The sequence below is a fragment of the Phyllobates terribilis genome, unplaced genomic scaffold (genome assembly GCF_046119375.1).
Source record: "Phyllobates terribilis strain yellow unplaced genomic scaffold, ASM4611937v1 Scaffold_14__1_contigs__length_39327217, whole genome shotgun sequence".
Lineage (NCBI taxonomy): Eukaryota > Metazoa > Chordata > Amphibia > Anura > Dendrobatidae > Phyllobates > Phyllobates terribilis.
Window position 1 is genome coordinate 32,852,665 of NW_027362774.1, and position 23,648 is coordinate 32,876,312.

The 23,648-nt window shown below is 53.3% G+C and overlaps 2 protein-coding genes across 9 annotated transcripts in view; both read right to left on the reverse strand.

Moving 5' to 3' along the window:
* EXOC3L1 (exocyst complex component 3 like 1) overlaps nt 1-2,643 on the reverse strand; it is a 137,298-nt gene extending 134,655 nt beyond the window's left edge. For both annotated transcript variants that reach the window (XM_073659875.1, XM_073659876.1), the window contains exon 1: nt 2,545-2,643. In XM_073659875.1, the coding sequence (XP_073515976.1) occupies nt 2,545-2,599 (55 nt within the window). In that variant the 5' untranslated portion in view covers nt 2,600-2,643. The remainder of the gene's footprint in view (nt 1-2,544) is intronic.
* An 893-nt stretch (nt 2,644-3,536) lies between these two features.
* Nucleotides 3,537-23,648, reverse strand: part of LOC141175895 (anillin-like) — a 37,729-nt gene continuing 17,617 nt past the window's right edge. For all 7 annotated transcript variants that reach the window (XM_073659879.1, XM_073659878.1, XM_073659877.1 and 4 more), the window contains 4 exons: nt 8,192-8,278; nt 8,007-8,114; nt 7,762-7,934; nt 3,537-3,951 (listed from right to left, as the gene is read on the reverse strand). In XM_073659879.1, coding sequence (XP_073515980.1) covers nt 3,795-3,951; nt 7,762-7,934; nt 8,007-8,114; nt 8,192-8,278 — 525 coding nt within the window. In that variant the 3' untranslated portion in view covers nt 3,537-3,794. The remainder of the gene's footprint in view (nt 3,952-7,761; nt 7,935-8,006; nt 8,115-8,191; nt 8,279-23,648) is intronic.

The window sequence follows — 23,648 nt, forward strand, 5'->3', positions numbered from 1 at the left end:
TGAGAAATATGGGTCGTTCCAGACATTGTTCAGAAGAACAGCGGACTTTGATTAAAAAGTTGATTGGAGAAGGTAAAACTTATAAAGTGCAGACAATGATCGGTTGTTCAGATAAAATGATCTCCAATGCTTTATAATGGAAAGCAAAACTAGAGAGACGTGGAAGAAAACGGGAGACTACCATCCGAATGGATGAAAGAATAGCCAGAATGGCAAAGGCTCAGCCGATGATCAGCTCCAGGATGATCACAGACAGTCTCCAGTTACCTGTGAGGACTGTGACAGTTAGAAGACGCCTGTGTGAAGCTAATCTCTGAGCAAAAAGTCCCCGCAAAGTCCCACTGTTTAAAAAAAAAAAAACACGACATGTACTGAAGCGGATACAATTTGCCAAAGAACACATCAACTGGCTTAAAGAGAAATGGCGAAACTATTTGTGGACTGATTACAGTAAAACTGTTCTTTTTGGGTTCAAGAGCCGCAGACAGTTCGTCAGACAACCCCCACACTCTGCATTCAGCCACAGTACACCCTGCAGACAGTGAAGCATGGTGGAAGCATCATGATATGGGCATGTTTCTCTTACTATGGTGGGGACCAATTTACCGCATACCAGGGATCATGGACCAGTTTGCATATATTAAAATACTTGGAGGTCTTGTTGCCTTACGCTGAAGAGGATATGCTCCTGAAATGGGTGTTTCAACAAGAAAACGACCCTAAACACACCAGTTAACGCGCAAAATCTTTGTTCCAGTCCAACAAAATTGAGGTTATGGAGTGACCAGCCCAATCCCCAGACCTTAATTCCATAGAACAGTTGTGGGGTGATGTGACGATACAGCCTAAAATCTTAATTAGCCAGACAATTCGATTTGTAAACCCAAGAGAAATACACTATTGTGCTTTATTAGAGGTTGCCGGCTGTGCTTTATTAATGTTCTGCTTGCTCGTCACTTTATGTACACTAATATAACTTGTAAAGTGTCCAGCATTCCACTAATCTCATCAGTATCTCAGGAGCCTCTAACCATTGTTCAAAAATAGTCTAGGCCAATTGTGTAAGTGTTGAAAGAAGATCCGGTGGAGCCTTCACCTCAGGGAGTCTCACATGTAGACCCAGGTGATGCGGTCGACCTGAGAAAGATACCTCCACTAAGGCACACAGCTTTGTGGGGGGAGAGGGTAAGAGCAGTTCTGCCATTCAGGGGGCTGAGCCCAGAGAAGCAGAAGGGACATGTGTTTTTTGTAGCAGTAAGACTTGGGACAGAGAATCAAGGAGCATCAGAAAGACTTTACAAGGAGAATGAGAGACATCCTTCAGGACAGCAGATGGATTGCATGGCATCCAAAGAGACACAGATTTGTATTCTACACGAGTCTAGTCTAAGGGTACCAGCCTTGACTGGAAAGATACAGATCTGCTCCATTGACCATCAGAGAGACATGGATACATTGTGGGGAAACCAGGTTGGGATGGATAAGTCACCTGGTCCTATGGATATGTTGTTTGGGGTTGTCAGGAGGGACCCACCGGTCGCCTGTAACCCACAGAGATATTTGGAGAAGCCAAATTGGGACCCGCCGGTAATCTGGCTCTATGGAAACTCTCGGAGAGGCCAGGTTGGGACCCTCGGGTCTCCTGGTCTTGTACCTCGATGGACTGCTAGCTTCCTAAGCTTGCCGCTACCTCCTCTCTGTGGGGACCCCGCTAAAAGCGGGGGGCCACTGGTTGAGGTTGTTGGCCCTGGAAGTCCCAAAGGCGCAGCTGTTCTATCCCAGGCAGGTGGAGGAGGAAGGGTGAGACTGTGTAATGTTGCACCATCTTGGGTATTTGCTGGGACTGTTCTGTGGTTATTGTCCGCTTTGTGGGTCAGTAAAGTATTGCTGCGCTGTTTACCCTCACCCTGTGTTGTCTGAGTAGTGTTACGCCCACGGAAGACCCCGGATCTTCACAGGTGACATCAAAAATGCCGTTTCTGAGGCAAAGCCAACAAATGCCAAACAATTGTGGGATGTAGTGAAAGCCTCCTGGGCTGGAATAACAACTGACAGGGGCCAGAAGATGGTTGACTCTATGCAACGTAGATGTGAAGCAGCTCTAAAAAACTGTGGGCAACATCTAAATATTAGGTTAGTGATTCACAAGAATGATAAATCCTCAAAAAAAAAAAAAAAAGAGCGAGAGGACATATTGTGATTGTTTGTAAAGACAAATGCAGACACTGCTGTATTGTAGAACAGAACAATGGTCATTTTTTGTTATTTTCTGTAAAGTCGTTACAAATTATCTACATTTCTCTTCATGTTGTGAATTAGAAAACAGCGAGCGATGTCCCCAATGCTGGAAATAACAACGAGGAGGAAGGTTCTGTGATAGCTCGTGATTGTGAACACACTGCGATTATGAACACTACTGTGTATATAACATAAACATACATATACACACACTCCATTACTGAATCCTCATGAACCACAGGACATTGAGGGGAAATATGCGGGAATATACAGTAACACAGATCACGGCAGACATGGAGGACTCACCTTCTGCAGACATGACCAGCACCACAGATGGAGTAAAGGAAGGCAGCAGGAACATCCTGTGCAGATCCAGAACAGGATGTGGAGGGAGGAGAGGGACGCCGGAAACACCACTTATCACAGGACATGAAGAAGGGGGGGGGGGTTATAGACTTCAGGATGCAAGAGTAGAAGGCTGCAGTTATTACATGATGGGGGCAGTGATGTGATATAATACCGGACATCTCTGCTCCTCTAGGGGCACGGAGTCGCCCCTATACGGCACTGTTATAGAAAATATTAGGAATCTCCCCCCCCCCTCCCTTATCGATCATCTGTCAGAGTAAAACAAGCTCTTCATGCAAATTGCATCACACAGAGGAGATGTGGCAAACTCACTTGTCCATTCAAATTAACATACAAATGTATTTCCTAGGGACACCGGCCTGTAATAAATATACACCTAGGTGAGAAGGATGCAGTTCCTGGCTTCAAAAAGAATTCTCTCTCACCCCCAGGGCATCTTCATTTGGTCAACAGAAATCTGCAGTCTCTCCGGCACCAACACAAAATATGGAATAGCGGAAGTTCTATACTTCTGATAATAATGGGATACATTTTTTAGCGGCAGGGTCAGCTAAGGAACAATACGCATATTTCTCCAGATCTGTGAATCCTTCCGGTGAGCCATAATGCAAAAGTACAACAGACCTCAGCTATGCCATGTGTGGTCTCTAAAGAAAGGTAAATTCTTAATAAAAAAAAAAAAATGCTCAATAGATCACAGTGGGTGGCCTCTGTGACTCTGAGTAATCGAGATTGTGTGAATCCCTGACAGGTGTACAGGGTCACCCCCATACGGCGCACCAGCTTCTCCTGTGATCTCTTTTTATTTCCAGTTCCTCCAGTACAAGAGCTGCATATGGTAAAATCCGAGAGATTAATCTGGTGATTTAACCCTTACAAAATTCTCTCCAAAAGAAAAAAAAACAAAAAACGGCTCATTCCAGACAGACAACTATAATATATCATTTATTACAATCAAGAGCACAAAAACACTGAAGTGTAGAACCCGGGCCGGCCGAGAAAGCGCCAGGTACACAGAGCCCGGACTGGGCGAGAAAGAGCCAGGTACACAGAGCCCGGGCCAGCAACTTATACACAGCGACAATATAGACATGTATACAGAACATACCCCCTTCACACCACAATATAACGCTAGACACCTATACATATATAAATGTGTGTAAAATACCCTGCCGTCAGTGCCCACGTCAGCGGGCACAGGGCTGGGCACGCGGGAGATGCTCTTGACTGCTTGTGGTCATGTTCCCAGGACTCGTTTTCCAGGTTCTGATGTCCAGGAGCGCTTGGTTCAGGGCGTCCATCCATAGGCGCCCATCTTCCTTGGTATCTGCAGACAGCCAGCTCCTGGGAAGACAGAAGAGTGAGCGGCAAACTGAAAGGTTATCAGACACGGAACGGACGAGGCGAGTGGGACGGACGAGGCGAGGGGGACGGACGAGGCGAGCGGGACGGACGAGGCGAGCGGGACGGACGAGGCGAGCGGGACGGACGAGGCGAGCGGGACGGACGAGGCGAGCGGGACGGACGAGGCGAGCGGGACGGACGAGGCGAGCGGGACGGACGAGGCGAGCGGGAAAATTGCAATTATTTACGACACAGTCTTGTGGCATGAATGGTGATTCACCAATTTTGCACAAAATTAAAAAAAAAAGGTTCATAATTTTTGCCATTGCTGTTTTGCAATTTAGCACAAAGTCCAATTTCAGTAAAGTGTCACTAGTTTTACGCAAAGTACAAGGTAGACATGAAATCACCACAGGGGAGAGACTGGAGGACGTTTGAGCGCAGCAATTTTTCCAAAATGGCAAATGATAAATCAGGAGAAAACATTTGTAAACACCAAAAACTGCACCCAAAGGCCAAAAATAAAACGAAACCACCAGAACAGTCACTTCAAAAAGGCACAAACAGAAAGCTAAATAGGGGCGAGAAATACAAACACGGGAGCAGAAGCAGCAATGAGATCGCGCTCAAAGCCGACACGTTTTCATCGTACTGGAGCCTTCTAATGAGCGCTGTGTTTCCAGGGCGGCAGTGATAGGAAAATTCCATATCAGATATAACAGCAGCACCCTGCAGCCTCCAAAGAGGAGGAATCCCTCCTGCGTGCCGCGCCCGGGATCCACACACTGCCGTACACCGCTCCTCAGCGCTCCTGCATACCGCGCCCGGGATCCATACGCTACCGTACACCGCTCCTGCGTACCGCGCCCGGGATCCACACACTGCCGTACACCGCTCCTGCGTACCGCGCCCGGGATCCACACACTGCCGTACACCGCTCCTCAGCGCTCCTGCATACCGCGCCCGGGATCCATACGCTACCGTACACCGCTCCTGCGTACCGCGCCCGGGATCCACACACTGCCGTACACCGCTCCTCAGCGCTCCTGCATACCGCGCCCGGGATCCATACGCTACCGTACACCGCTCCTGCGTACCGCGCCCGGGATCCATACGCTACCGTACACCGCTCCTGCGTACCGCGCCCGGGATCCACACACTGCCGTACACCGCTCCTCAGCGCTCCTGCATACCGCGCCCGGGATCCATACGCTACCGTACACCGCTCCTGCGTACCGCGCCCGGGATCCACACACTGCCGTACACCGCTCCTCAGCGCTCCTGCATACCGCGCCCGGGATCCATACGCTACCGTACACCGCTCCTGCGTACCGCGCCCGGGATCCACACACTGCCGTACACCGCTCCTGCGTACCGCGCCCGGGATCCACACACTGCCGTACACCGCTCCTCAGCGCTCCTGCATACCGCGCCCGGGATCCATACGCTACCGTACACCGCTCCTGCGTACCGCGCCCGGGATCCACACACTGCCGTACACCGCTCCTCAGCGCTCCTGCATACCGCGCCCGGGATCCATACGCTACCGTACACCGCTCCTGCGTACCGCGCCCGGGATCCATACGCTACCGTACACCGCTCCTGCGTACCGCGCCCGGGATCCACACACTGCCGTACACCGCTCCTCAGCGCTCCTGCATACCGCGCCCGGGATCCATACGCTACCGTACACCGCTCCTGCGTACCGCGCCCGGGATCCACACACTGCCGTACACCGCTCCTGCGTACCGCGCCCGGGATCCACACACTGCCGTACACCGCTCCTCAGCGCTCCTGCATACCGCGCCCGGGATCCATACGCTACCGTACACCGCTCCTGCGTACCGCGCCCGGGATCCACACACTGCCGTACACCGCTCCTCAGCGCTCCTGCATACCGCGCCCGGGATCCATACGCTACCGTACACCGCTCCTGCGTACCGCGCCCGGGATCCATACGCTACCGTACACCGCTCCTGCGTACCGCGCCCGGGATCCACACACTGCCGTACACCGCTCCTGCATACCGCGCCCGGGATCCATACGCTACCGTACACCGCTCCTGCGTACCGCGCCCGGGATCCACACACTGCCGTACACCGCTCCTGCATACCGCGCCCGGGATCCATACGCTACCGTACACCGCTCCTGCGTACCGCGCCCGGGATCCACACACTGCCGTACACCGCTCCTGCGTACCGCGCCCGGGATCCACACACTGCCGTACACCGCTCCTCAGCGCTCCTGCATACCGCGCCCGGGATCCATACGCTACCGTACACCGCTCCTGCGTACCGCGCCCGGGATCCATACGCTACCGTACACCGCTCCTGCGTACCGCGCCCGGGATCCATACGCTACCGTACACCGCTCCTGCGTACCGCGCCCGGGATCCACACACCGCTCCTCAGCGCTCCTGCATACCGCGCCCGGGATCCATACGCTACCGTACACCGCTCCTGCGTACCGCGCCCGGGATCCACACACTGCCGTACACCGCTCCTCAGCGCTCCTGCATACCGCGCCCGGGATCCATACGCTACCGTACACCGCTCCTGCGTACCGCGCCCGGGATCCATACGCTACTGTACACCGCTCCTGCGTACCGCGCCCGGGATCCACACACTGCCGTACACCGCTCCTCAGCGCTCCTGCATACCGCGCCCGGGATCCATACGCTACCGTACACCGCTCCTGCGTACCGCGCCCGGGATCCACACACTGCCGTACACCGCTCCTCAGCGCTCCTGCATACCGCGCCCGGGATCCATACGCTACCGTACACCGCTCCTGCGTACCGCGCCCGGGATCCATACGCTACCGTACACCGCTCCTGCGTACCGCGCCCGGGATCCACACACTGCCGTACACCGCTCCTCAGCGCTCCTGCATACCGCGCCCGGGATCCATACGCTACCGTACACCGCTCCTGCGTACCGCGCCCGGGATCCACACACTGCCGTACACCGCTCCTCAGCGCTCCTGCATACCGCGCCCGGGATCCATACGCTACCGTACACCGCTCCTGCGTACCGCGCCCGGGATCCATACGCTACCGTACACCGCTCCTGCGTACCGCGCCCGGGATCCACACACTGCCGTACACCGCTCCTCAGAGCTCCTGTGTACCGCGCCCAGGATCCACACGCTACCGTACACCGCTCCCCAGCACTCCTGCGTACCGTGCCCGGGATCCATACTCTACCAACACCGCTCCTCAGCGCTCCTGCGTACCGCGCCCGGGATCCATACGCTACCGTACACCGCTCCCCAGCACTCCTGCGTACAATGCCCGGGATCCACACGCTACCGTACACTGCTCCCCAGCACTCCTGCGTACCGCGCCCGGGATCCACATGCTACCGTACACCGCTCCTCAGTGCTCCTGCGTACCGCGCCCAGGATCCACACGCTACCATACACCGTTCCTCAGTACTCCTGCGTACCACGCCCGGGATCCATACGCTAGTGTACATCGCTCTATTAACCCTTTCGGCGAGTACGCTCGGGCCGAGCTCCGAGTATTTACAGCTGCTCGGTGATATGGTTGATTCGCGCCCGTGTGCATGATTTGTGACTGTTTGACAGCTTTATTACACGTGAGGAATGTCTATTTCTTACACATTCCTTACATGTAATAAAGCTGTCAAACAGTTGCAAATCATCACACGGGAGCGATTCAAACACATCACCGAGCAGCTGTAAATACTCGGAGCTCGGCCGAGCATACTCGGACAGAACATACTCGCTCAACACTAATTACCGTGCATCGCTCCTGCGGGGGATGCTGTACTCTTGTCATGTACTCACTTGGTGAAGCAGAGCATGTTGCGGCACTGTATCACCAGGGTGTCCACATCATCTTCTCGCTGTGGTCTCATTGTAACGAGCTCCAGGGTGTGGGGCCGGGCGCAGCTCTCCCTTTTGGTGAACTCAACCTTAGTGCTGGTACAGTTGATTAGATTAATCCTCCCTAGCGCCTCCTGCATGACAAAGCTGAGTGGTCAGTGTGCATCACCTGACAACCTACCATCACGTGGAAGCGGCAGCCTCACCTTACAGCTCTCCTGGTCAGGATATGCCCAAAATGAGAGGTTGTTCCCAGACACGATGCACCAACGCCTGTGCCAAGCCGCTAAGCCACCGACGTCCTCAAACATGGTCTATAACGAGAGAAAGAAAAGTGGCGGGAATCAGAAGATAAAGGCGGAAATACTAGAAGGAGCTTGTGACTACGTACCAAAAACCCGCTGCGATGTACATGGGAGTGACTCTGACACTGCAGCTTCAGATACAGACTCCCCTCCAGAGGGGACAGAAACGGGACCTGAGGCGGGAAAAAAGGTGGAGGGCAGAGTCAGGACAGCAAACAAAGACAACGAGGGGCGAGGGCAGCGACAAGGCAGAAGAGAGGGGCGAGGGCAGCGACAAGGCAGAAGAGAGGGGCGAGGGCAGCGACAAGGCAGAAGAGAGGGGCGAGGGCAGCGACAAGGCAAAAAAGAGGGGCGAGGGCAGCGACAAGGCAAAAAAGAGGGGCGAGGGCAACGACAAGGCAAAAAAGAGGGGCGAGGGCAGCGACAAGGCAAAAAAGAGGGGCGAGGACAGCGACAAGGCAAAAAAGAGGGGCGAGGACAGCGACAAGGCAAAAAAGAGGGGCGAGGGCAGCGACAAGGCAAAAAAGAGGGGCGAGGGCAACGACAAGGCAAAAAAGAGGGGCGAGGGCAGCGACAAGGCAAAAAAGAGGGGCGAGGGCAGCGACAAGGCAAAAAAGAGGGGCGAGGGCAGCGACAAGGCAAAAAAGAGGGGCGAGGGCAGCGACAAGGCAAAAAAGAGGGGCGAGGGCAGCGACAAGGCAAAAAAGAGGGGCGAGGACAGCGACAAGGAAAAAAAAGAGGGGCGAGGGCAGCGACAAGGCAGAAGAGAGGGGCGAGGGCAGCGACAAGGCAGAAGAGAGGGGCGAGGGCAGCGACAAGGCAGAAGAGAGGGGCGAGGGCAACGACAAGGCAGAAGAGGGGCGAGGGCAACGACAAGGCAGAAGAGGGGCGAGGGCAACGACAAGGCAGAAGAGGGGCGAGGGCAACGACAAGGCAGAAGAGGGGCGAGGGCAGCGACAAGGCAGAAGAGGGGCGAGGGCAGCGACAAGGCAGAAGAGGGGCGAGGGCAGCGACAAGGCAGAAGAGGGGCGAGGGCAGCGACAAGGCAGAAGAGGGGCGAGGGCAGCGACAAGGCAGAAGAGGGGCGAGGGCAGCGACAAGGCAGAAGAGGGGCGAGGGCAGCGACAAGGCAAAAAAGAGGGGCGAGGGCAGCGACAAGGCAAAAAAGAGGGGCGAGGGCAGCGACAAGGCAAAAAAGAGGGGCGAGGGCAGCGACAAGGCAAAAAAGAGGGGCGAGGGCAGCGACAAGGCAAAAAAGAGGGGCGAGGGCAGCGACAAGGCAAAAAAGAGGGGCGAGGGCAGCGACAAGGCAAAAAAGAGGGGCGAGGGCAGCGACAAGGCAAAAAAGAGGGGCGAGGGCAGCGACAAGGCAAAAAGAGGGGCGAGGGCAGCGACAAGGCAGAAGAGGGGCGAGGGCAGCGACAAGGCAGAAGAGGGGCGAGGGCAGCGACAAGGCAGAAGAGAGGGGCGAGGGCAGCGACAAGGCAGAAGAGAGGGGCGAGGGCAGCGACAAGGCAGAAGAGAGGGGCGAGGGCAGCGACAAGGCAGAAGAGAGGGGCGAGGGCAGCGACAAGGCAGAAGAGAGGGGCGAGGGCAGCGACAAGGCAGAAGAGAGGGGCGAGGGCAGCGACAAGGCAGAAGAGAGGGGCGAGGGCAGCGACAAGGCAGAAGAGAGGGGCGAGGGCAGCGACAAGGCAGAAGAGAGGGGCGAGGGCAGCGACAAGGCAGAAGAGAGGGGCGAGGGCAGCGACAAGGCAGAAGAGAGGGGCGAGGGCAGCGACAAGGCAGAAGAGAGGGGCGAGGGCAGCGACAAGGCAGAAGAGAGGGGCGAGGGCAGCGACAAGGCAGAAGAGAGGGGCGAGGGCAGCGACAAGGCAGAAGAGAGGGGCGAGGGCAGCGACAAGGCAGAAGAGAGGGGCGAGGGCAGCGACAAGGCAGAAGAGAGGGGCGAGGGCAGCGACAAGGCAGAAGAGAGGGGCGAGGGCAGCGACAAGGCAGAAGAGAGGGGCGAGGGCAGCGACAAGGCAGAAGAGAGGGGCGAGGGCAGCGACAAGGCAGAAGAGAGGGGCGAGGGCAGCGACAAGGCAGAAGAGAGGGGCGAGGGCAGCGACAAGGCAGAAGAGAGGGGCGAGGGCAGCGACAAGGCAGAAGAGAGGGGCGAGGGCAGCGACAAGGCAGAAGAGAGGGGCGAGGGCAGCGACAAGGCAGAAGAGAGGGGCGAGGGCAGCGACAAGGCAGAAGAGAGGGGCGAGGGCAGCGACAAGGCAGAAGAGAGGGGCGAGGGCAGCGACAAGGCAGAAGAGAGGGGCGAGGGCAGCGACAAGGCAGAAGAGAGGGGCGAGGGCAGCGACAAGGCAGAAGAGAGGGGCGAGGGCAGCGACAAGGCAGAAGAGGGGCGAGGGCAGCGACAAGGCAGAAGAGAGGGGCGAGGGCAGCGACAAGGCAGAAGAGGGGCGAGGGCAGCGACAAGGCAAAAAAGAGGGGCGAGGGCAGCGACAAGGCAAAAAAGAGGGGCGAGGGCAGCGACAAGGCAAAAAAGAGGGGCGAGGGCAGCGACAAGGCAAAAAAGAGGGGCGAGGGCAGCGACAAGGCAAAAAAGAGGGGCGAGGGCAGCGACAAGGCAAAAAAGAGGGGCGAGGGCAGCGACAAGGCAAAAAAGAGGGGCGAGGGCAGCGACAAGGCAAAAAAGAGGGGCGAGGGCAGCGACAAGGCAAAAAAGAGGGGCGAGGGCAGCGACAAGGCAAAAAAGAGGGGCGAGGGCAGCGACAAGGCAAAAAAGAGGGGCGAGGGCAGCGACAAGGCAAAAAAGAGGGGCGAGGGCAGCGACAAGGCAAAAAAGAGGGGCGAGGGCAGCGACAAGGCAAAAAAGAGGGGCGAGGGCAGCGACAAGGCAAAAAAGAGGGGCGAGGGCAGCGACAAGGCAAAAAAGAGGGGCGAGGGCAGCGACAAGGCAAAAAAGAGGGGCGAGGGCAGCGACAAGGCAAAAAAGAGGGGCGAGGGCAGCGACAAGGCAAAAAAGAGGGGCGAGGGCAGCGACAAGGCAAAAAAGAGGGGCGAGGGCAGCGACAAGGCAAAAAAGAGGGGCGAGGGCAGCGACAAGGCAAAAAAGAGGGGCGAGGGCAGCGACAAGGCAAAAAAGAGGGGCGAGGGCAGCGACAAGGCAAAAAAGAGGGGCGAGGGCAGCGACAAGGCAAAAAAGAGGGGCGAGGGCAGCGACAAGGCAAAAAAGAGGGGCGAGGGCAGCGACAAGGCAAAAAAGAGGGGCGAGGGCAGCGACAAGGCAAAAAAGAGGGGCGAGGGCAGCGACAAGGCAAAAAAGAGGGGCGAGGACAGCGACAAGGCAAAAAAGAGGGGCGAGGACAGCGACAAGGCAAAAAAGAGGGGCGAGGACAGCGACAAGGCAAAAAAGAGGGGCGAGGACAGCGACAAGGAAAAAAAAGAGGGGCGAGGGCAGCGACAAGGCAGAAGAGAGGGGCGAGGGCAGCGACAAGGCAGAAGAGAGGGGCGAGGGCAGCGACAAGGCAGAAGAGAGGGGCGAGGGCAGCGACAAGGCAGAAGAGGGGCGAGGGCAACGACAAGGCAGAAGAGGGGCGAGGGCAACGACAAGGCAGAAGAGGGGCGAGGGCAGCGACAAGGCAGAAGAGGGGCGAGGGCAGCGACAAGGCAGAAGAGGGGCGAGGGCAGCGACAAGGCAGAAGAGGGGCGAGGGCAGCGACAAGGCAGAAGAGGGGCGAGGGCAGCGACAAGGCAGAAGAGGGGCGAGGGCAGCGACAAGGCAGAAGAGGGGCGAGGGCAGCGACAAGGCAGAAGAGGGGCGAGGGCAGCGACAAGGCAGAAGAGGGGCGAGGGCAGCGACAAGGCAGAAGAGGGGCGAGGGCAGCGACAAGGCAGAAGAGGGGCGAGGGCAGCGACAAGGCAGAAGAGGGGCGAGGGCAGCGACAAGGCAAAAAAGAGGGGCGAGGGCAGCGACAAGGCAAAAAAGAGGGGCGAGGGCAGCGACAAGGCAGAAGAGGGGCGAGGGCAGCGACAAGGCAGAAGAGGGGCGAGGGCAGCGACAAGGCAGAAGAGAGGGGCGAGGGCAGCGACAAGGCAGAAGAGAGGGGCGAGGGCAGCGACAAGGCAGAAGAGAGGGGCGAGGGCAGCGACAAGGCAGAAGAGAGGGGCGAGGGCAGCGACAAGGCAGAAGAGAGGGGCGAGGGCAGCGACAAGGCAGAAGAGAGGGGCGAGGGCAGCGACAAGGCAGAAGAGAGGGGCGAGGGCAGCGACAAGGCAGAAGAGAGGGGCGAGGGCAGCGACAAGGCAGAAGAGAGGGGCGAGGGCAGCGACAAGGCAGAAGAGAGGGGCGAGGGCAGCGACAAGGCAGAAGAGAGGGGCGAGGGCAGCGACAAGGCAGAAGAGAGGGGCGAGGGCAGCGACAAGGCAGAAGAGAGGGGCGAGGGCAGCGACAAGGCAGAAGAGGGGCGAGGGCAGCGACAAGGCAAAAAAGAGGGGCGAGGGCAGCGACAAGGCAAAAAAGAGGGGCGAGGGCAGCGACAAGGCAAAAAAGAGGGGCGAGGGCAGCGACAAGGCAAAAAAGAGGGGCGAGGGCAGCGACAAGGCAAAAAAGAGGGGCGAGGGCAGCGACAAGGCAAAAAAGAGGGGCGAGGGCAGCGACAAGGCAAAAAAGAGGGGCGAGGGCAGCGACAAGGCAAAAAAGAGGGGCGAGGGCAGCGACAAGGCAAAAAAGAGGGGCGAGGGCAGCGACAAGGCAAAAAAGAGGGGCGAGGGCAGCGACAAGGCAAAAAAGAGGGGCGAGGGCAGCGACAAGGCAAAAAAGAGGGGCGAGGGCAGCGACAAGGCAAAAAAGAGGGGCGAGGGCAGCGACAAGGCAAAAAAGAGGGGCGAGGGCAGCGACAAGGCAAAAAAGAGGGGCGAGGGCAGCGACAAGGCAAAAAAGAGGGGCGAGGGCAGCGACAAGGCAAAAAAGAGGGGCGAGGGCAGCGACAAGGCAAAAAAGAGGGGCGAGGGCAGCGACAAGGCAAAAAAGAGGGGCGAGGGCAGCGACAAGGCAAAAAAGAGGGGCGAGGGCAGCGACAAGGCAAAAAAGAGGGGCGAGGGCAGCGACAAGGCAAAAAAGAGGGGCGAGGGCAGCGACAAGGCAAAAAAGAGGGGCGAGGGCAGCGACAAGGCAAAAAAGAGGGGCGAGGGCAGCGACAAGGCAAAAAAGAGGGGCGAGGGCAGCGACAAGGCAAAAAAGAGGGGCGAGGGCAGCGACAAGGCAAAAAAGAGGGGCGAGGGCAGCGACAAGGCAAAAAAGAGGGGCGAGGGCAGCGACAAGGCAAAAAAGAGGGGCGAGGGCAGCGACAAGGCAAAAAAGAGGGGCGAGGGCAGCGACAAGGCAAAAAAGAGGGGCGAGGGCAGCGACAAGGCAAAAAAGAGGGGCGAGGGCAGCGACAAGGCAAAAAAGAGGGGCGAGGGCAGCGACAAGGCAAAAAAGAGGGGCGAGGGCAGCGACAAGGCAAAAAAGAGGGGCGAGGGCAGCGACAAGGCAAAAAAGAGGGGCGAGGGCAGCGACAAGGCAAAAAAGAGGGGCGAGGGCAGCGACAAGGCAAAAAAGAGGGGCGAGGGCAGCGACAAGGCAAAAAAGAGGGGCGAGGGCAGCGACAAGGCAAAAAAGAGGGGCGAGGGCAGCGACAAGGCAAAAAAGAGGGGCGAGGGCAGCGACAAGGCAAAAAAGAGGGGCGAGGGCAGCGACAAGGCAAAAAAGAGGGGCGAGGGCAGCGACAAGGCAAAAAAGAGGGGCGAGGACAGCGACAAGGCAAAAAAGAGGGGCGAGGGCAGCGACAAGGCAAAAAAGAGGGGCGAGGGCAGCGACAAGGCAAAAAAGAGGGGCGAGGGCAGCGACAAGGCAAAAAAGAGGGGCGAGGGCAGCGACAAGGCAAAAAAGAGGGGCGAGGGCAGCGACAAGGCAAAAAAGAGGGGCGAGGGCAGCGACAAGGCAAAAAAGAGGGGCGAGGGCAGCGACAAGGCAAAAAAGAGGGGCGAGGGCAGCGACAAGGCAAAAAAGAGGGGCGAGGACAGCGACAAGGCAATAAAGAGGGGCGAGGACAGCGACAAGGCAAAAAAGAGGGGCGAGGACAGCGACAAGGCAAAAAAGAGGGGCGAGGACAGCGACAAGGCAAAAAAGAGGGGCGAGGACAGCGACAAGGCAAAAAAGAGGGGCGAGGACAGCGACAAGGCAAAAAAGAGGGGCGAGGACAGCGACAAGGCAAAAAAAGAGGGGCGAGGACAGCGACAAGGCAAAAAAGAGGGGCGAGGACAGCGACAAGGCAAAAAAGGGGCGAGGGCAACGTCAGGACAGCAACAAAGCAAAAGGGGTGAGGGCAGGGTCAAAACAGCAACAAGGAAGAAGAGGGGTGAGGGCAGCATCAGGACAGCAACAAGGAAGAAGAGGGGTGAGGGCAGCATCAGGACAGCGACAAGGAAGAGGGGAGGCAGCATCAGGACAGTAATATGGCGGAGGGGGCAGTGTAAAGACAGTAACATGGCGTCGGAGGGGGGCAGCATCAGGACAGTAACATGGCCAGGGAGGGTGGGGGGAGAGAGCGACGACAGCAGGACAGTGACAGGTAATATTGTGAGGTGTAAGCCATACTCTGAATACACCTGCTCTACAGTCAAATTGGTTCAGAGATGAGAACAGATGAACTTAACTTATTTTCTGGAGCAGATAATGAATCTGATGCTTACGTTTGCTGACTGGCTCTAATTTTCAAGATCCAGAGGAGGTTGTAATTACGGAGGACACCTTTCAAGCTGCTTATAGAAACATTGCGTCTTTATTATTTGCTCCTCATTATTGCATTTTTAGTAGCTCGTCTATTATATCATCAATTTAGTTTATTGAGGCTTCAGTTTTCTATCATCTTAAGGCGACCAATCAAAAACCGCCAACTCCGCTCCGATGACTTATCCCCAATTCCAGTTGCATCACCTACTCTTATAAATGCACTCCGTAAGTACAAGCAAGTACGCAGTTTTAGGATTTCTTAGCATGGTGACGTTTCTATATGTTTTTTCAGCTATGCCTCATTCTTGCATTAGATAAGGGGATAGTTATTGTTACATATACGGAGGAGCCACTTTTGAATCACAAAGACTAAACTTGACTACCACGATAAGGAAAGCCTACAACCTGTGTTTTGGCTGCAGAATAGGAGATCAGGACAAGAGTTGGGCTCCACACACATGCTGCAATAGATGAGCGTCACATCTTACCCAGGGGTTGCATGGGAAGAGGCAATCTAAGCTTTTTGTAGTCCCAGTGATCTGGAGAGAGTCAACCGCTCACACTACCAATTGCCATTTCTGCACAGTACCTCTCATTAAGTAAGGAGCTTCAAGGAAGCGGACTTCACAGTACCCAAACCTTCCATCTGCAATATGCCCAGTACCACATACAGAACAACTACCGGATCCATAACCACCAGAAACCTGATCAGTCGAGTCAAGTAAAGAAGTAGAGGGCGCCGGGCGTCATGAAGCATCTTCCTCTCACGACCCAGAAGTAGAGGGCGCCGGGCGTCATGAAGCATCTTCCTCTCACGACCCAGAAGTAGAGGGCGCCGGGCGTCATGAAGCATCTTCCTCTCACGACCCAGAAGTAGAGGGCGCCGGGCGTCATGAAGCATCTTCCTCTCACGACCCAGAAGTAGAGGGCGCCGGGCGTCATGAAGCATCTTCCTCTCACGACCCAGAAGTAGAGGGCGCCGGGCGTCATGAAGCATCTTCCTCTCACGATCCAGAAGTAGAGGGCGCCGGGCGTCATGAAGCATCTTCCTCTCACGACCCAGAAGTAGAGGGCGCCGGGCGTCATGAAGCATCTTCCTCTCACGACCCAGAAGTAGAGGGCGCCGGGCGTCATGAAGCATCTTCCTCTCACGACCCAGAAGTAGAGGGCGCCGGGCGTCATGAAGCATCTTCCTCTCACGACCCAGAAGTAGAGGGCGCCGGGCGTCATGAAGCATCTTCCTCTCACGACCCAGAAGTAGAGGGCGCCGGGCGTCATGAAGCATCTTCCTCTCACGACCCAGAAGTAGAGGGCGCCGGGCGTCATGAAGCATCTTCCTCTCACGACCCAGAAGTAGAGGGCGCCGGGCGTCATGAAGCATCTTCCTCTCACGACCCAGAAGTAGAGGGCGCCGGGCGTCATGAAGCATCTTCCTCTCACGACCCAGAAGTAGAGGGCGCCGGGCGTCATGAAGCATCTTCCTCTCACGACCCAGAAGTAGAGGGCGCCGGGCGTCATGAAGCATCTTCCTCTCACGACCCAGAAGTAGAGGGCGCCGGGCGTCATGAAGCATCTTCCTCTCACGACCCAGAAGTAGAGGGCGCCGGGCGTCATGAAGCATCTTCCTCTCACGATCCAGAAGTAGAGGGCGCCGGGCGTCATGAAGCATCTTCCTCTCACGATCCAGAAGTAGAGGGCGCCGGGCGTCATGAAGCATCTTCCTCTCACGATCCAGAAGTAGAGGGCGCCGGGCGTCATGAAGCATCTTCCTCTCACGATCCAGAAGTAGAGGGCGCCGGGCGTCATGAAGCATCTTCCTCTCACGATCCAGAAGTAGAGGGCGCCGGGCGTCATGAAGCATCTTCCTCTCACGATCCAGACTGTCAGCAATCTCAACTGAGCCGCACCTTATAACACAACGTGAGCTGAACCATCTTGTTAGAGATTTGGACCTGCCCAAGAGTAAGGCTGACCTCTTAGGTTCCTCCTTCAATGTATGAATGGCTTTCTTGAAATTGGGGTACTGGTTTGGGGGAACCATTGCTCCTCGGACCGAACCGCGCGTGCTGCTCCTCGGACCGAACCGCGGAGGGGTCCACGAGGAAATCGGCTGCCTTTACTATATTCGGAAGTCTTGTTAGTAATTGTTATCTTGGACATTGGTTCCTAATTTGTGCTTCCAGCTGGCTAAGCCACACACTCAGGGACCTTGCCATGCATGTGGCCACTATGTTGGGCATGAAGGCTGCTGCCCCAGGCTTTCTTCAGGAAGCTTTCTGCTTTCCTATTTAGAGAGTGTTTTATAAGGCCGGCATCGTCAAAGGAAGCACTGTGTTACGGGACACCTTAGATACCGCCACATGCATCTTGGGCACCTTGTCCCAGACTTGCAAATCTTCTGCTTCATAGAGATATTTGTGGTTTTCTACCTTGCAATCCTGCCAAGCACAAAATGTTTCAGTGTCCTCCTGAAGGCAAGCTCATGAACAATACCATTAGCTAATATGAAAGAGGTCTTCAGCTGCTTAGAGATTACCTTGGGTTCCTTGTGGACTACTATACGCCTTGCTCTTGGAGTCATCTGTTTGTTTGTTGGTAGACAACTTCTGGGCGATGAGGGGTAATGTGCTTTCATTTTCCCTGTCAGGAACTCCACACGGACGACACCGGGGAGATCACGCAATATCTCGCCGTTGCAGTCACGCTGTCAGTATTTCGTCCACAATCGCGAGCACGCGATCCAGACTACTCGCTGCGTAGGTATCGGCAAGCGACCAGTGAGCATATGGCGTCACACCTCTGGGTTCCAAAGCCTGGATTTCATGTTTAACCGGTTCCCGACCGCCCACTGTACATAAACGTCCGCGCTGCCTGGTCTCTGTGCAGCGCGGACGTTTAAAAACGGTGGGTGGTCTCGCAGCGCTCAGGACCCCCAGGGTCCTGCAAGCGCTGCGATTCTGGTGCAGAGCGTTAGCTCTGACAGGGAACATCATCGGGACCTGATTGGATCAGGTCCCAGTGATGTTAACCCCTTGCTGTCTTCTATATGCTGCGATCTATAGTGATCGCGGCATATAGGAGACAGCAGGAGGAGAGGGGGTCGTCTTACTTACCTCCGAAGACCTCCGATTCCTTCCAGGACCTGGGGTTGCTATGGCAGCTGGAGGTCACATGACCGCCTCCAGCTCTGCCATATATGGTGTACTGTCTGGCTCAGCCTGCAAGCTGAGCCAGACAGGAGACTCTGCCTGAAACAGGGAAGATCTCATGTAATGTAATGTAATATATGTCTATTACATTACATGAGATCAGTGATCAGAAAAATAAAAATGAATGTCCCATACAGGGACTCAGTAAAAATGTAAAAAAAAAATAATAAAAAAAAGTTTTTAAACTGTTTAAAAAAAAAAAAAAAAAAAAAACACAAAATAAAAATAAATAAAATATTAAACCAATAAATCCGTATATTTTTACAAAACCAAAAAAAGAACACATATTTGGTATCGCCGCGTCCGAAACAACCCAAGCTATAAAACTGTCACACTAATTAACTCCTGTGCACACCGTAATAAAAATAAATAAAAAACGGAGCAAAAAAATATGCTTTTTCATCATATTGCCAAACTAAAAGTGGAAAAAAATGCGATCAAAAAGCAAAATAGAAAAAAAAATGGTACCACTGAAAACGTCATCTTGTTCTGCAAAAAACAAGCCGCCATACCGCTCCATCAGCCGAAAAATAAAAAAGTTATAGCGCTCAGAATAAAGCAATGCAAAAAGAATATTTTTTTCTATAAATTTGTTTTATTGTGTGAAAGCGCCAAAACATAAAAAAAATATACAGTACGTGTAGTATCGCTGGAAACGTACTGACCCGAAGAATAACGCTGCCTGATCACTTTCACCACACGCAGACCGGCATAAAAAAAACCCTCAAAAAACAATTCCTGAATTGGTTTTTGTTAATTTTACCTCCCAAAAAACGGAATAGAAAGCGATCAAAAAATGTCATGTACCCAAAAATGGTACCAATAAAAAGGTCAACTCGTCCCGCAAAAAACAAGCCGTCACATGACTCTGTCGGCAGAAATATGGAAAAATTATAGCTCTCAAAATATGGCGATGCAAAAACTAGATTTTACAAAAAAAAAGCGTCTTTTAGCGTGTGACAGCTGTCAATCATGAAAACCCCATATGATTCTGGTATCTCTGTAATCGCACCGACCCGAAGAATAAAGTAATCTCATCACTTATACCGCACGAGGAACGGCGTAAAAAATAAATAAAACCAATTCTTCACCTGCTACTGATTTGTTTATTATGTCTCCCAAAGATCCCAGTAAGGCTCTGCTCACATTTATCCTGCGCTCTACGCTGAGCACTTACACCAGAGTTTCCGTGTAAATCTCTGAAATACGTGATTCAGCCAGAACCCATGATGGAAGATTCCCTGTAATGAGGCAGATATAGGCCACTGTGGACGCCGTCTAGCCTGGGATCCCACGGTGTCATTTGTTTTAGGCGTGCATAAAAGTGCGGTTGGCCACAGTTTTGCGCACTTCTGAAAAAAAGGACACCGCTAAACAGAGGCCAGACGGAGTCCAGAGTAACTCTGCTGCCTCATTACAGTGAATGGATCCCGCAGGGGTTTCATCTGAATTACATCACTTGGAAAATTAGATGGAAACCCCGATGTAAGTGCTCAGCCTAGAGCGCCGGATAAATGTTACGTAAAATGTTCCCAATAAAAGCTTCAACTCAGTCCTCAAAAAAAGCTAGTCCCCACTCAGGTCCATCATCTGTTAAAAATATAAGGGACTTCCAAGTTACTGGTAGCAGAAAGGCTCTGGAAAAGCAAAATGACCTTTGCCCCCCAAAAGAAATTCAGAAAATTTAGTGCTCCCAAATCCAAATGCCTATTCTACAATAATTTGTTCTCCAATTGTCAAATAGCGCTCCGTCCCCCCCAGATCTCGCCGTATGGCTGAGCGGTACGGTACAGCCACATATGGGGTATTGCCACTTTTAGAAGAAATTGTGTGACACATTTCGGCACCATTGTTACCCATTGCCCTGTGTGAAAATGTAAAATCTGAGGGTAAAACATTTTTTGTGGTAAAAATATAATTATGTTTTTTTCACTGCCCAATGGTATAAATTTAAAAATTAAAAAATGCTCACTACTCCCCTAGATGAATTCCCTGAGAGGTGTAGATTACAAAATGGGGTCACTTGTGGGGGTTTCTGCTGTTTCGGCATGTCAGCGACTCTTCAAATGTGACATGGTGTCTGCTGCCTATCCCAGCCAACATAGAGCTTCTTTCTATTCTGAGCCCTGCCGTGCACCAAAGCAGTGGTTTTCCCCCACATATGGGGTATCGGCGTACTCAGGAGAAATTGTACAACAAATTTCATGGTGCAATTTATCCTGTTACCCTTATGATAATGCAAAATTAAGGGATGAAAAACATTTTTGTGGGAAAAATTAGAACATTTTATTTTTACAGCTCAATATTATAAACTTCTGTGAAGCAGCTGGGGGTGCGAGGTGCTCACCACACATCTAGATAAGTTCCCTAAGGGGTCTAGTTTCCAAAATGGTGGCACTTGTGGGGGTTTCCACTGTTTAGGCACATCAGGGGCTCCCCAAATGCAACATGGCGTCCACTAATTATTCAAGCAAATTTTACATTCAAAAAGTCTAATGGCGCTCCTTCTTTTCCAAACCCTGCCGTGCGCCCAACCAGTGGTTTGCCTCCACATATGGGGTATCAGCGCGCTCAAGAGAAATTGCACAAAAAAATTAGGGGTCCATTTTTTCTTGTTACCCCTGTGAAAATAAAAAAAAATTGGGTCTAAAGTAACATTTTTGTGAAAAAAGTTAAATGTTCATTTTTTTCTTCCACATTCCAAAAATTCCTGTGATGCACCTGAAGGGTTAATAAAGTTCTTGAATGTGGTTTTGAGCACCTTGAGGGGTGCAGTTTTTAGAATGGTGTCACTTTGGGGTATTTTCTGTCATAAAGACCCCTCAAAGTGACTTCAAATGTGATGTGGTCTCTAAAAAAATGTTTTTGTAAATTTTGTTGGAAAACTGAGAAATCGCTGATTATCTTTTAACCCTTATAGCTCCCTAACAAAAAAAATTTTGGTTCCAAAATTGTGCTGATGTAAAGTAGACATGTGGGAAATGTTATTTATTAACTCTTGTGTGACAGATCGCTCTGATTTAAGGGCATGAAAATTCAAAGCTAGAAAATGGAAATATTTTCAAAATTTTCGCCAAATTTCTGATTTTTTCACAAATAAATGCAAGTGATATCGAAGAAATGTTACCACAATCATGAAGTACAATATGTCACGAAAAAACAATCTCAGAATCAGGGGGATCCGGTGAAGCTCCAGAGTAATCAGCTCATAAAGGGACAGTGGTCAGAATTGTAAAAATTGGCCTGGTCACGAAGGCAAAATCAGGCTCTGGTGTGAAGTGGTTAACCCCTCCGTACGGTCACTGTCAGCTTCACGATAGCCCGATTATTAATATTCTCTGCCACCACCGGCCGAGTTTGAATATAATACAGGCCTGGCCGGACGCCTGCGTTCTGGTAGCGTATATGGCTTCGGGGAAGGGAACGATTACAGAACAAAAGAAACAGGACTATTAAATATTATATTTAATCCAAAAAGGAGGCTGTGTTTAGGAAAAATATATATAAGATTTCACAAAGGGGACATTACAATACATAAGCAGTTACACAAATAAAACAGGATAAAAAAAAGAAACTTACACTATAAAGACCGCTGTGACGATTCAATATAGGTGGAGGGGAGACGCTCCGTTTAAACTGTTGTTATCGAACAGGGTCCTCCGCTATGATAGACATATACTCCTGGGCAAAGAACACAGCTCTAGTCTCAAACTATTTTATGCTGGAGGGAGAGACCCCCCTGTGATGACTACACAGAGGCTGGGCTCCACCCTTCAGATTTGTATTAAAAACCTGTTTTTTGGGATAACTCATCGCGCGTTGATTCCAGAAGCCCAAAAGTGATATCATATTTTCTATTATGATTTTACCTTCATGTAGAGACCACACATTGCATAGTTGCAGTCTGCTATCCTGGTGTTTTTGCGCTACAGCTGTACGCAGACACTTACAGTGACAGGGATATGCATATTGCTCCTTAGCTGATTCTGCCACTAAAAATATAGGTCCCATTATTGTCGGACGCATGGAGCTTCAGTTATTCCATATTTCATATCGGAGTCCAAGTGTCTATACACTTCTTTTTGAAGCTCAGGAAGCAAGCTCCAACAGTTGCATGCAAATTATTGCAATCCTGCGTTTTAATCACCCCCTGCGTCTTCCAAGGACAAGATGCTCGCATCTTAACTAAGTTATAACACTTCTTGGCTGCCAGCAGTTTGTGTAAGGTCTTACTCATGACTGTGTTAATTGGGGCTTTGTGCTGAGAGTTTTATAGAGACTGCTTTGTACTGACCAAAAGGGGAATAAGGGAGAAATGGTCAATATCTATGACAGACTTTCAATATTTCTCAATATTTCCCTGACATCTCCCCCTCTTTGCGATGGCGTAAGGGGTGATTTACCAATCGTCCCTTTAAGCCCACATCTGGCCCACGCTACCTACTGATCCGACAAGCTGGGGATCCAGCTTTCCGATCACCCTGACAGGTTCGGGATACGTTTTCCCCACACCTCTGCCAGGCTATGGGTACCTTCCTCCTACCTTGCCTTGTTGTGGGGCCTCCCCTTCCTGCCATCATTTTTACCTTGACAGCTGTGCTCCCTAGGGGGGGAGCTACGCCCGGCCATGTCCCAGTCCGTTGTGACACTGGTCGGCGGAACGGGATAACTTTCCCTATGATTCCCGTGCTCCCCCCCCCCCCCCCATACTTCCTCATCACCTCTGGAGCCGGGCTAGTCATGGGGCAGCTACCAATGACCATGTCACCATCTGGCGTGACACTGGTCATCTGCACGGGACGACCTGCTTCCTGGTGTCCATGTCTGCTCCCCTCGCCCCTAGCACTTATGATGGCTCACTTTAGGGGATGCTCAGCAGCATCACCCCGTGGGGTGAGGTGGCCGAGTTCCCCTTTACCACAACACACATTTTTATTATTTATCACTGACATTTTTGACAGCGGCATTACATGACAGATCAGATCTGGGAGGGTTGTTAGGGATGTATCGGGCAACCAACCGTCCCAGATTAGTTCCCAATAGCACATTAGTGGGGAGATTCTCTGACACCCCCACTTCCCTTAACCCCCTCCCCGCACCACAGTCCAGGAAAACTTGGGCCATCGGTATGGGACGGTGAACACCCCCAAACCCGGTGACAGTCAGGGTCTTCCCAGGAATGAGTTCCTCTGGTAACATGAACTCAGGGCGGATGAGGGTACGTTCTGTGCAAGTGTCCTTAAGGCCAACAGTGTTGCCCACAGTACGGGTTGTAAGTTCTCCCGGACCCGGCCAACCGCCCCACCCACAAAAAGAATGGCTGCAGTGGACCCTGGGGCCTCAGGTGTGGGGTCCATCTTCCGCCTCTGCCGGCAGGTGAGGCTGATGTAATCAGTCTTGTCACAGGTATAGCACTTACGGAAGTCGGATGCAGGTCGGGTGCTGGAAGATGGGGCAGGACCCACTGAGGGCTGGCTGGCTGGAACACTGGGGGTGGCTGGTGGCTTACCCCCTTTCCAGCTGGCGGCAACTGACTTCTGCACCTCGGGTGTGTGGTTGGCCTCA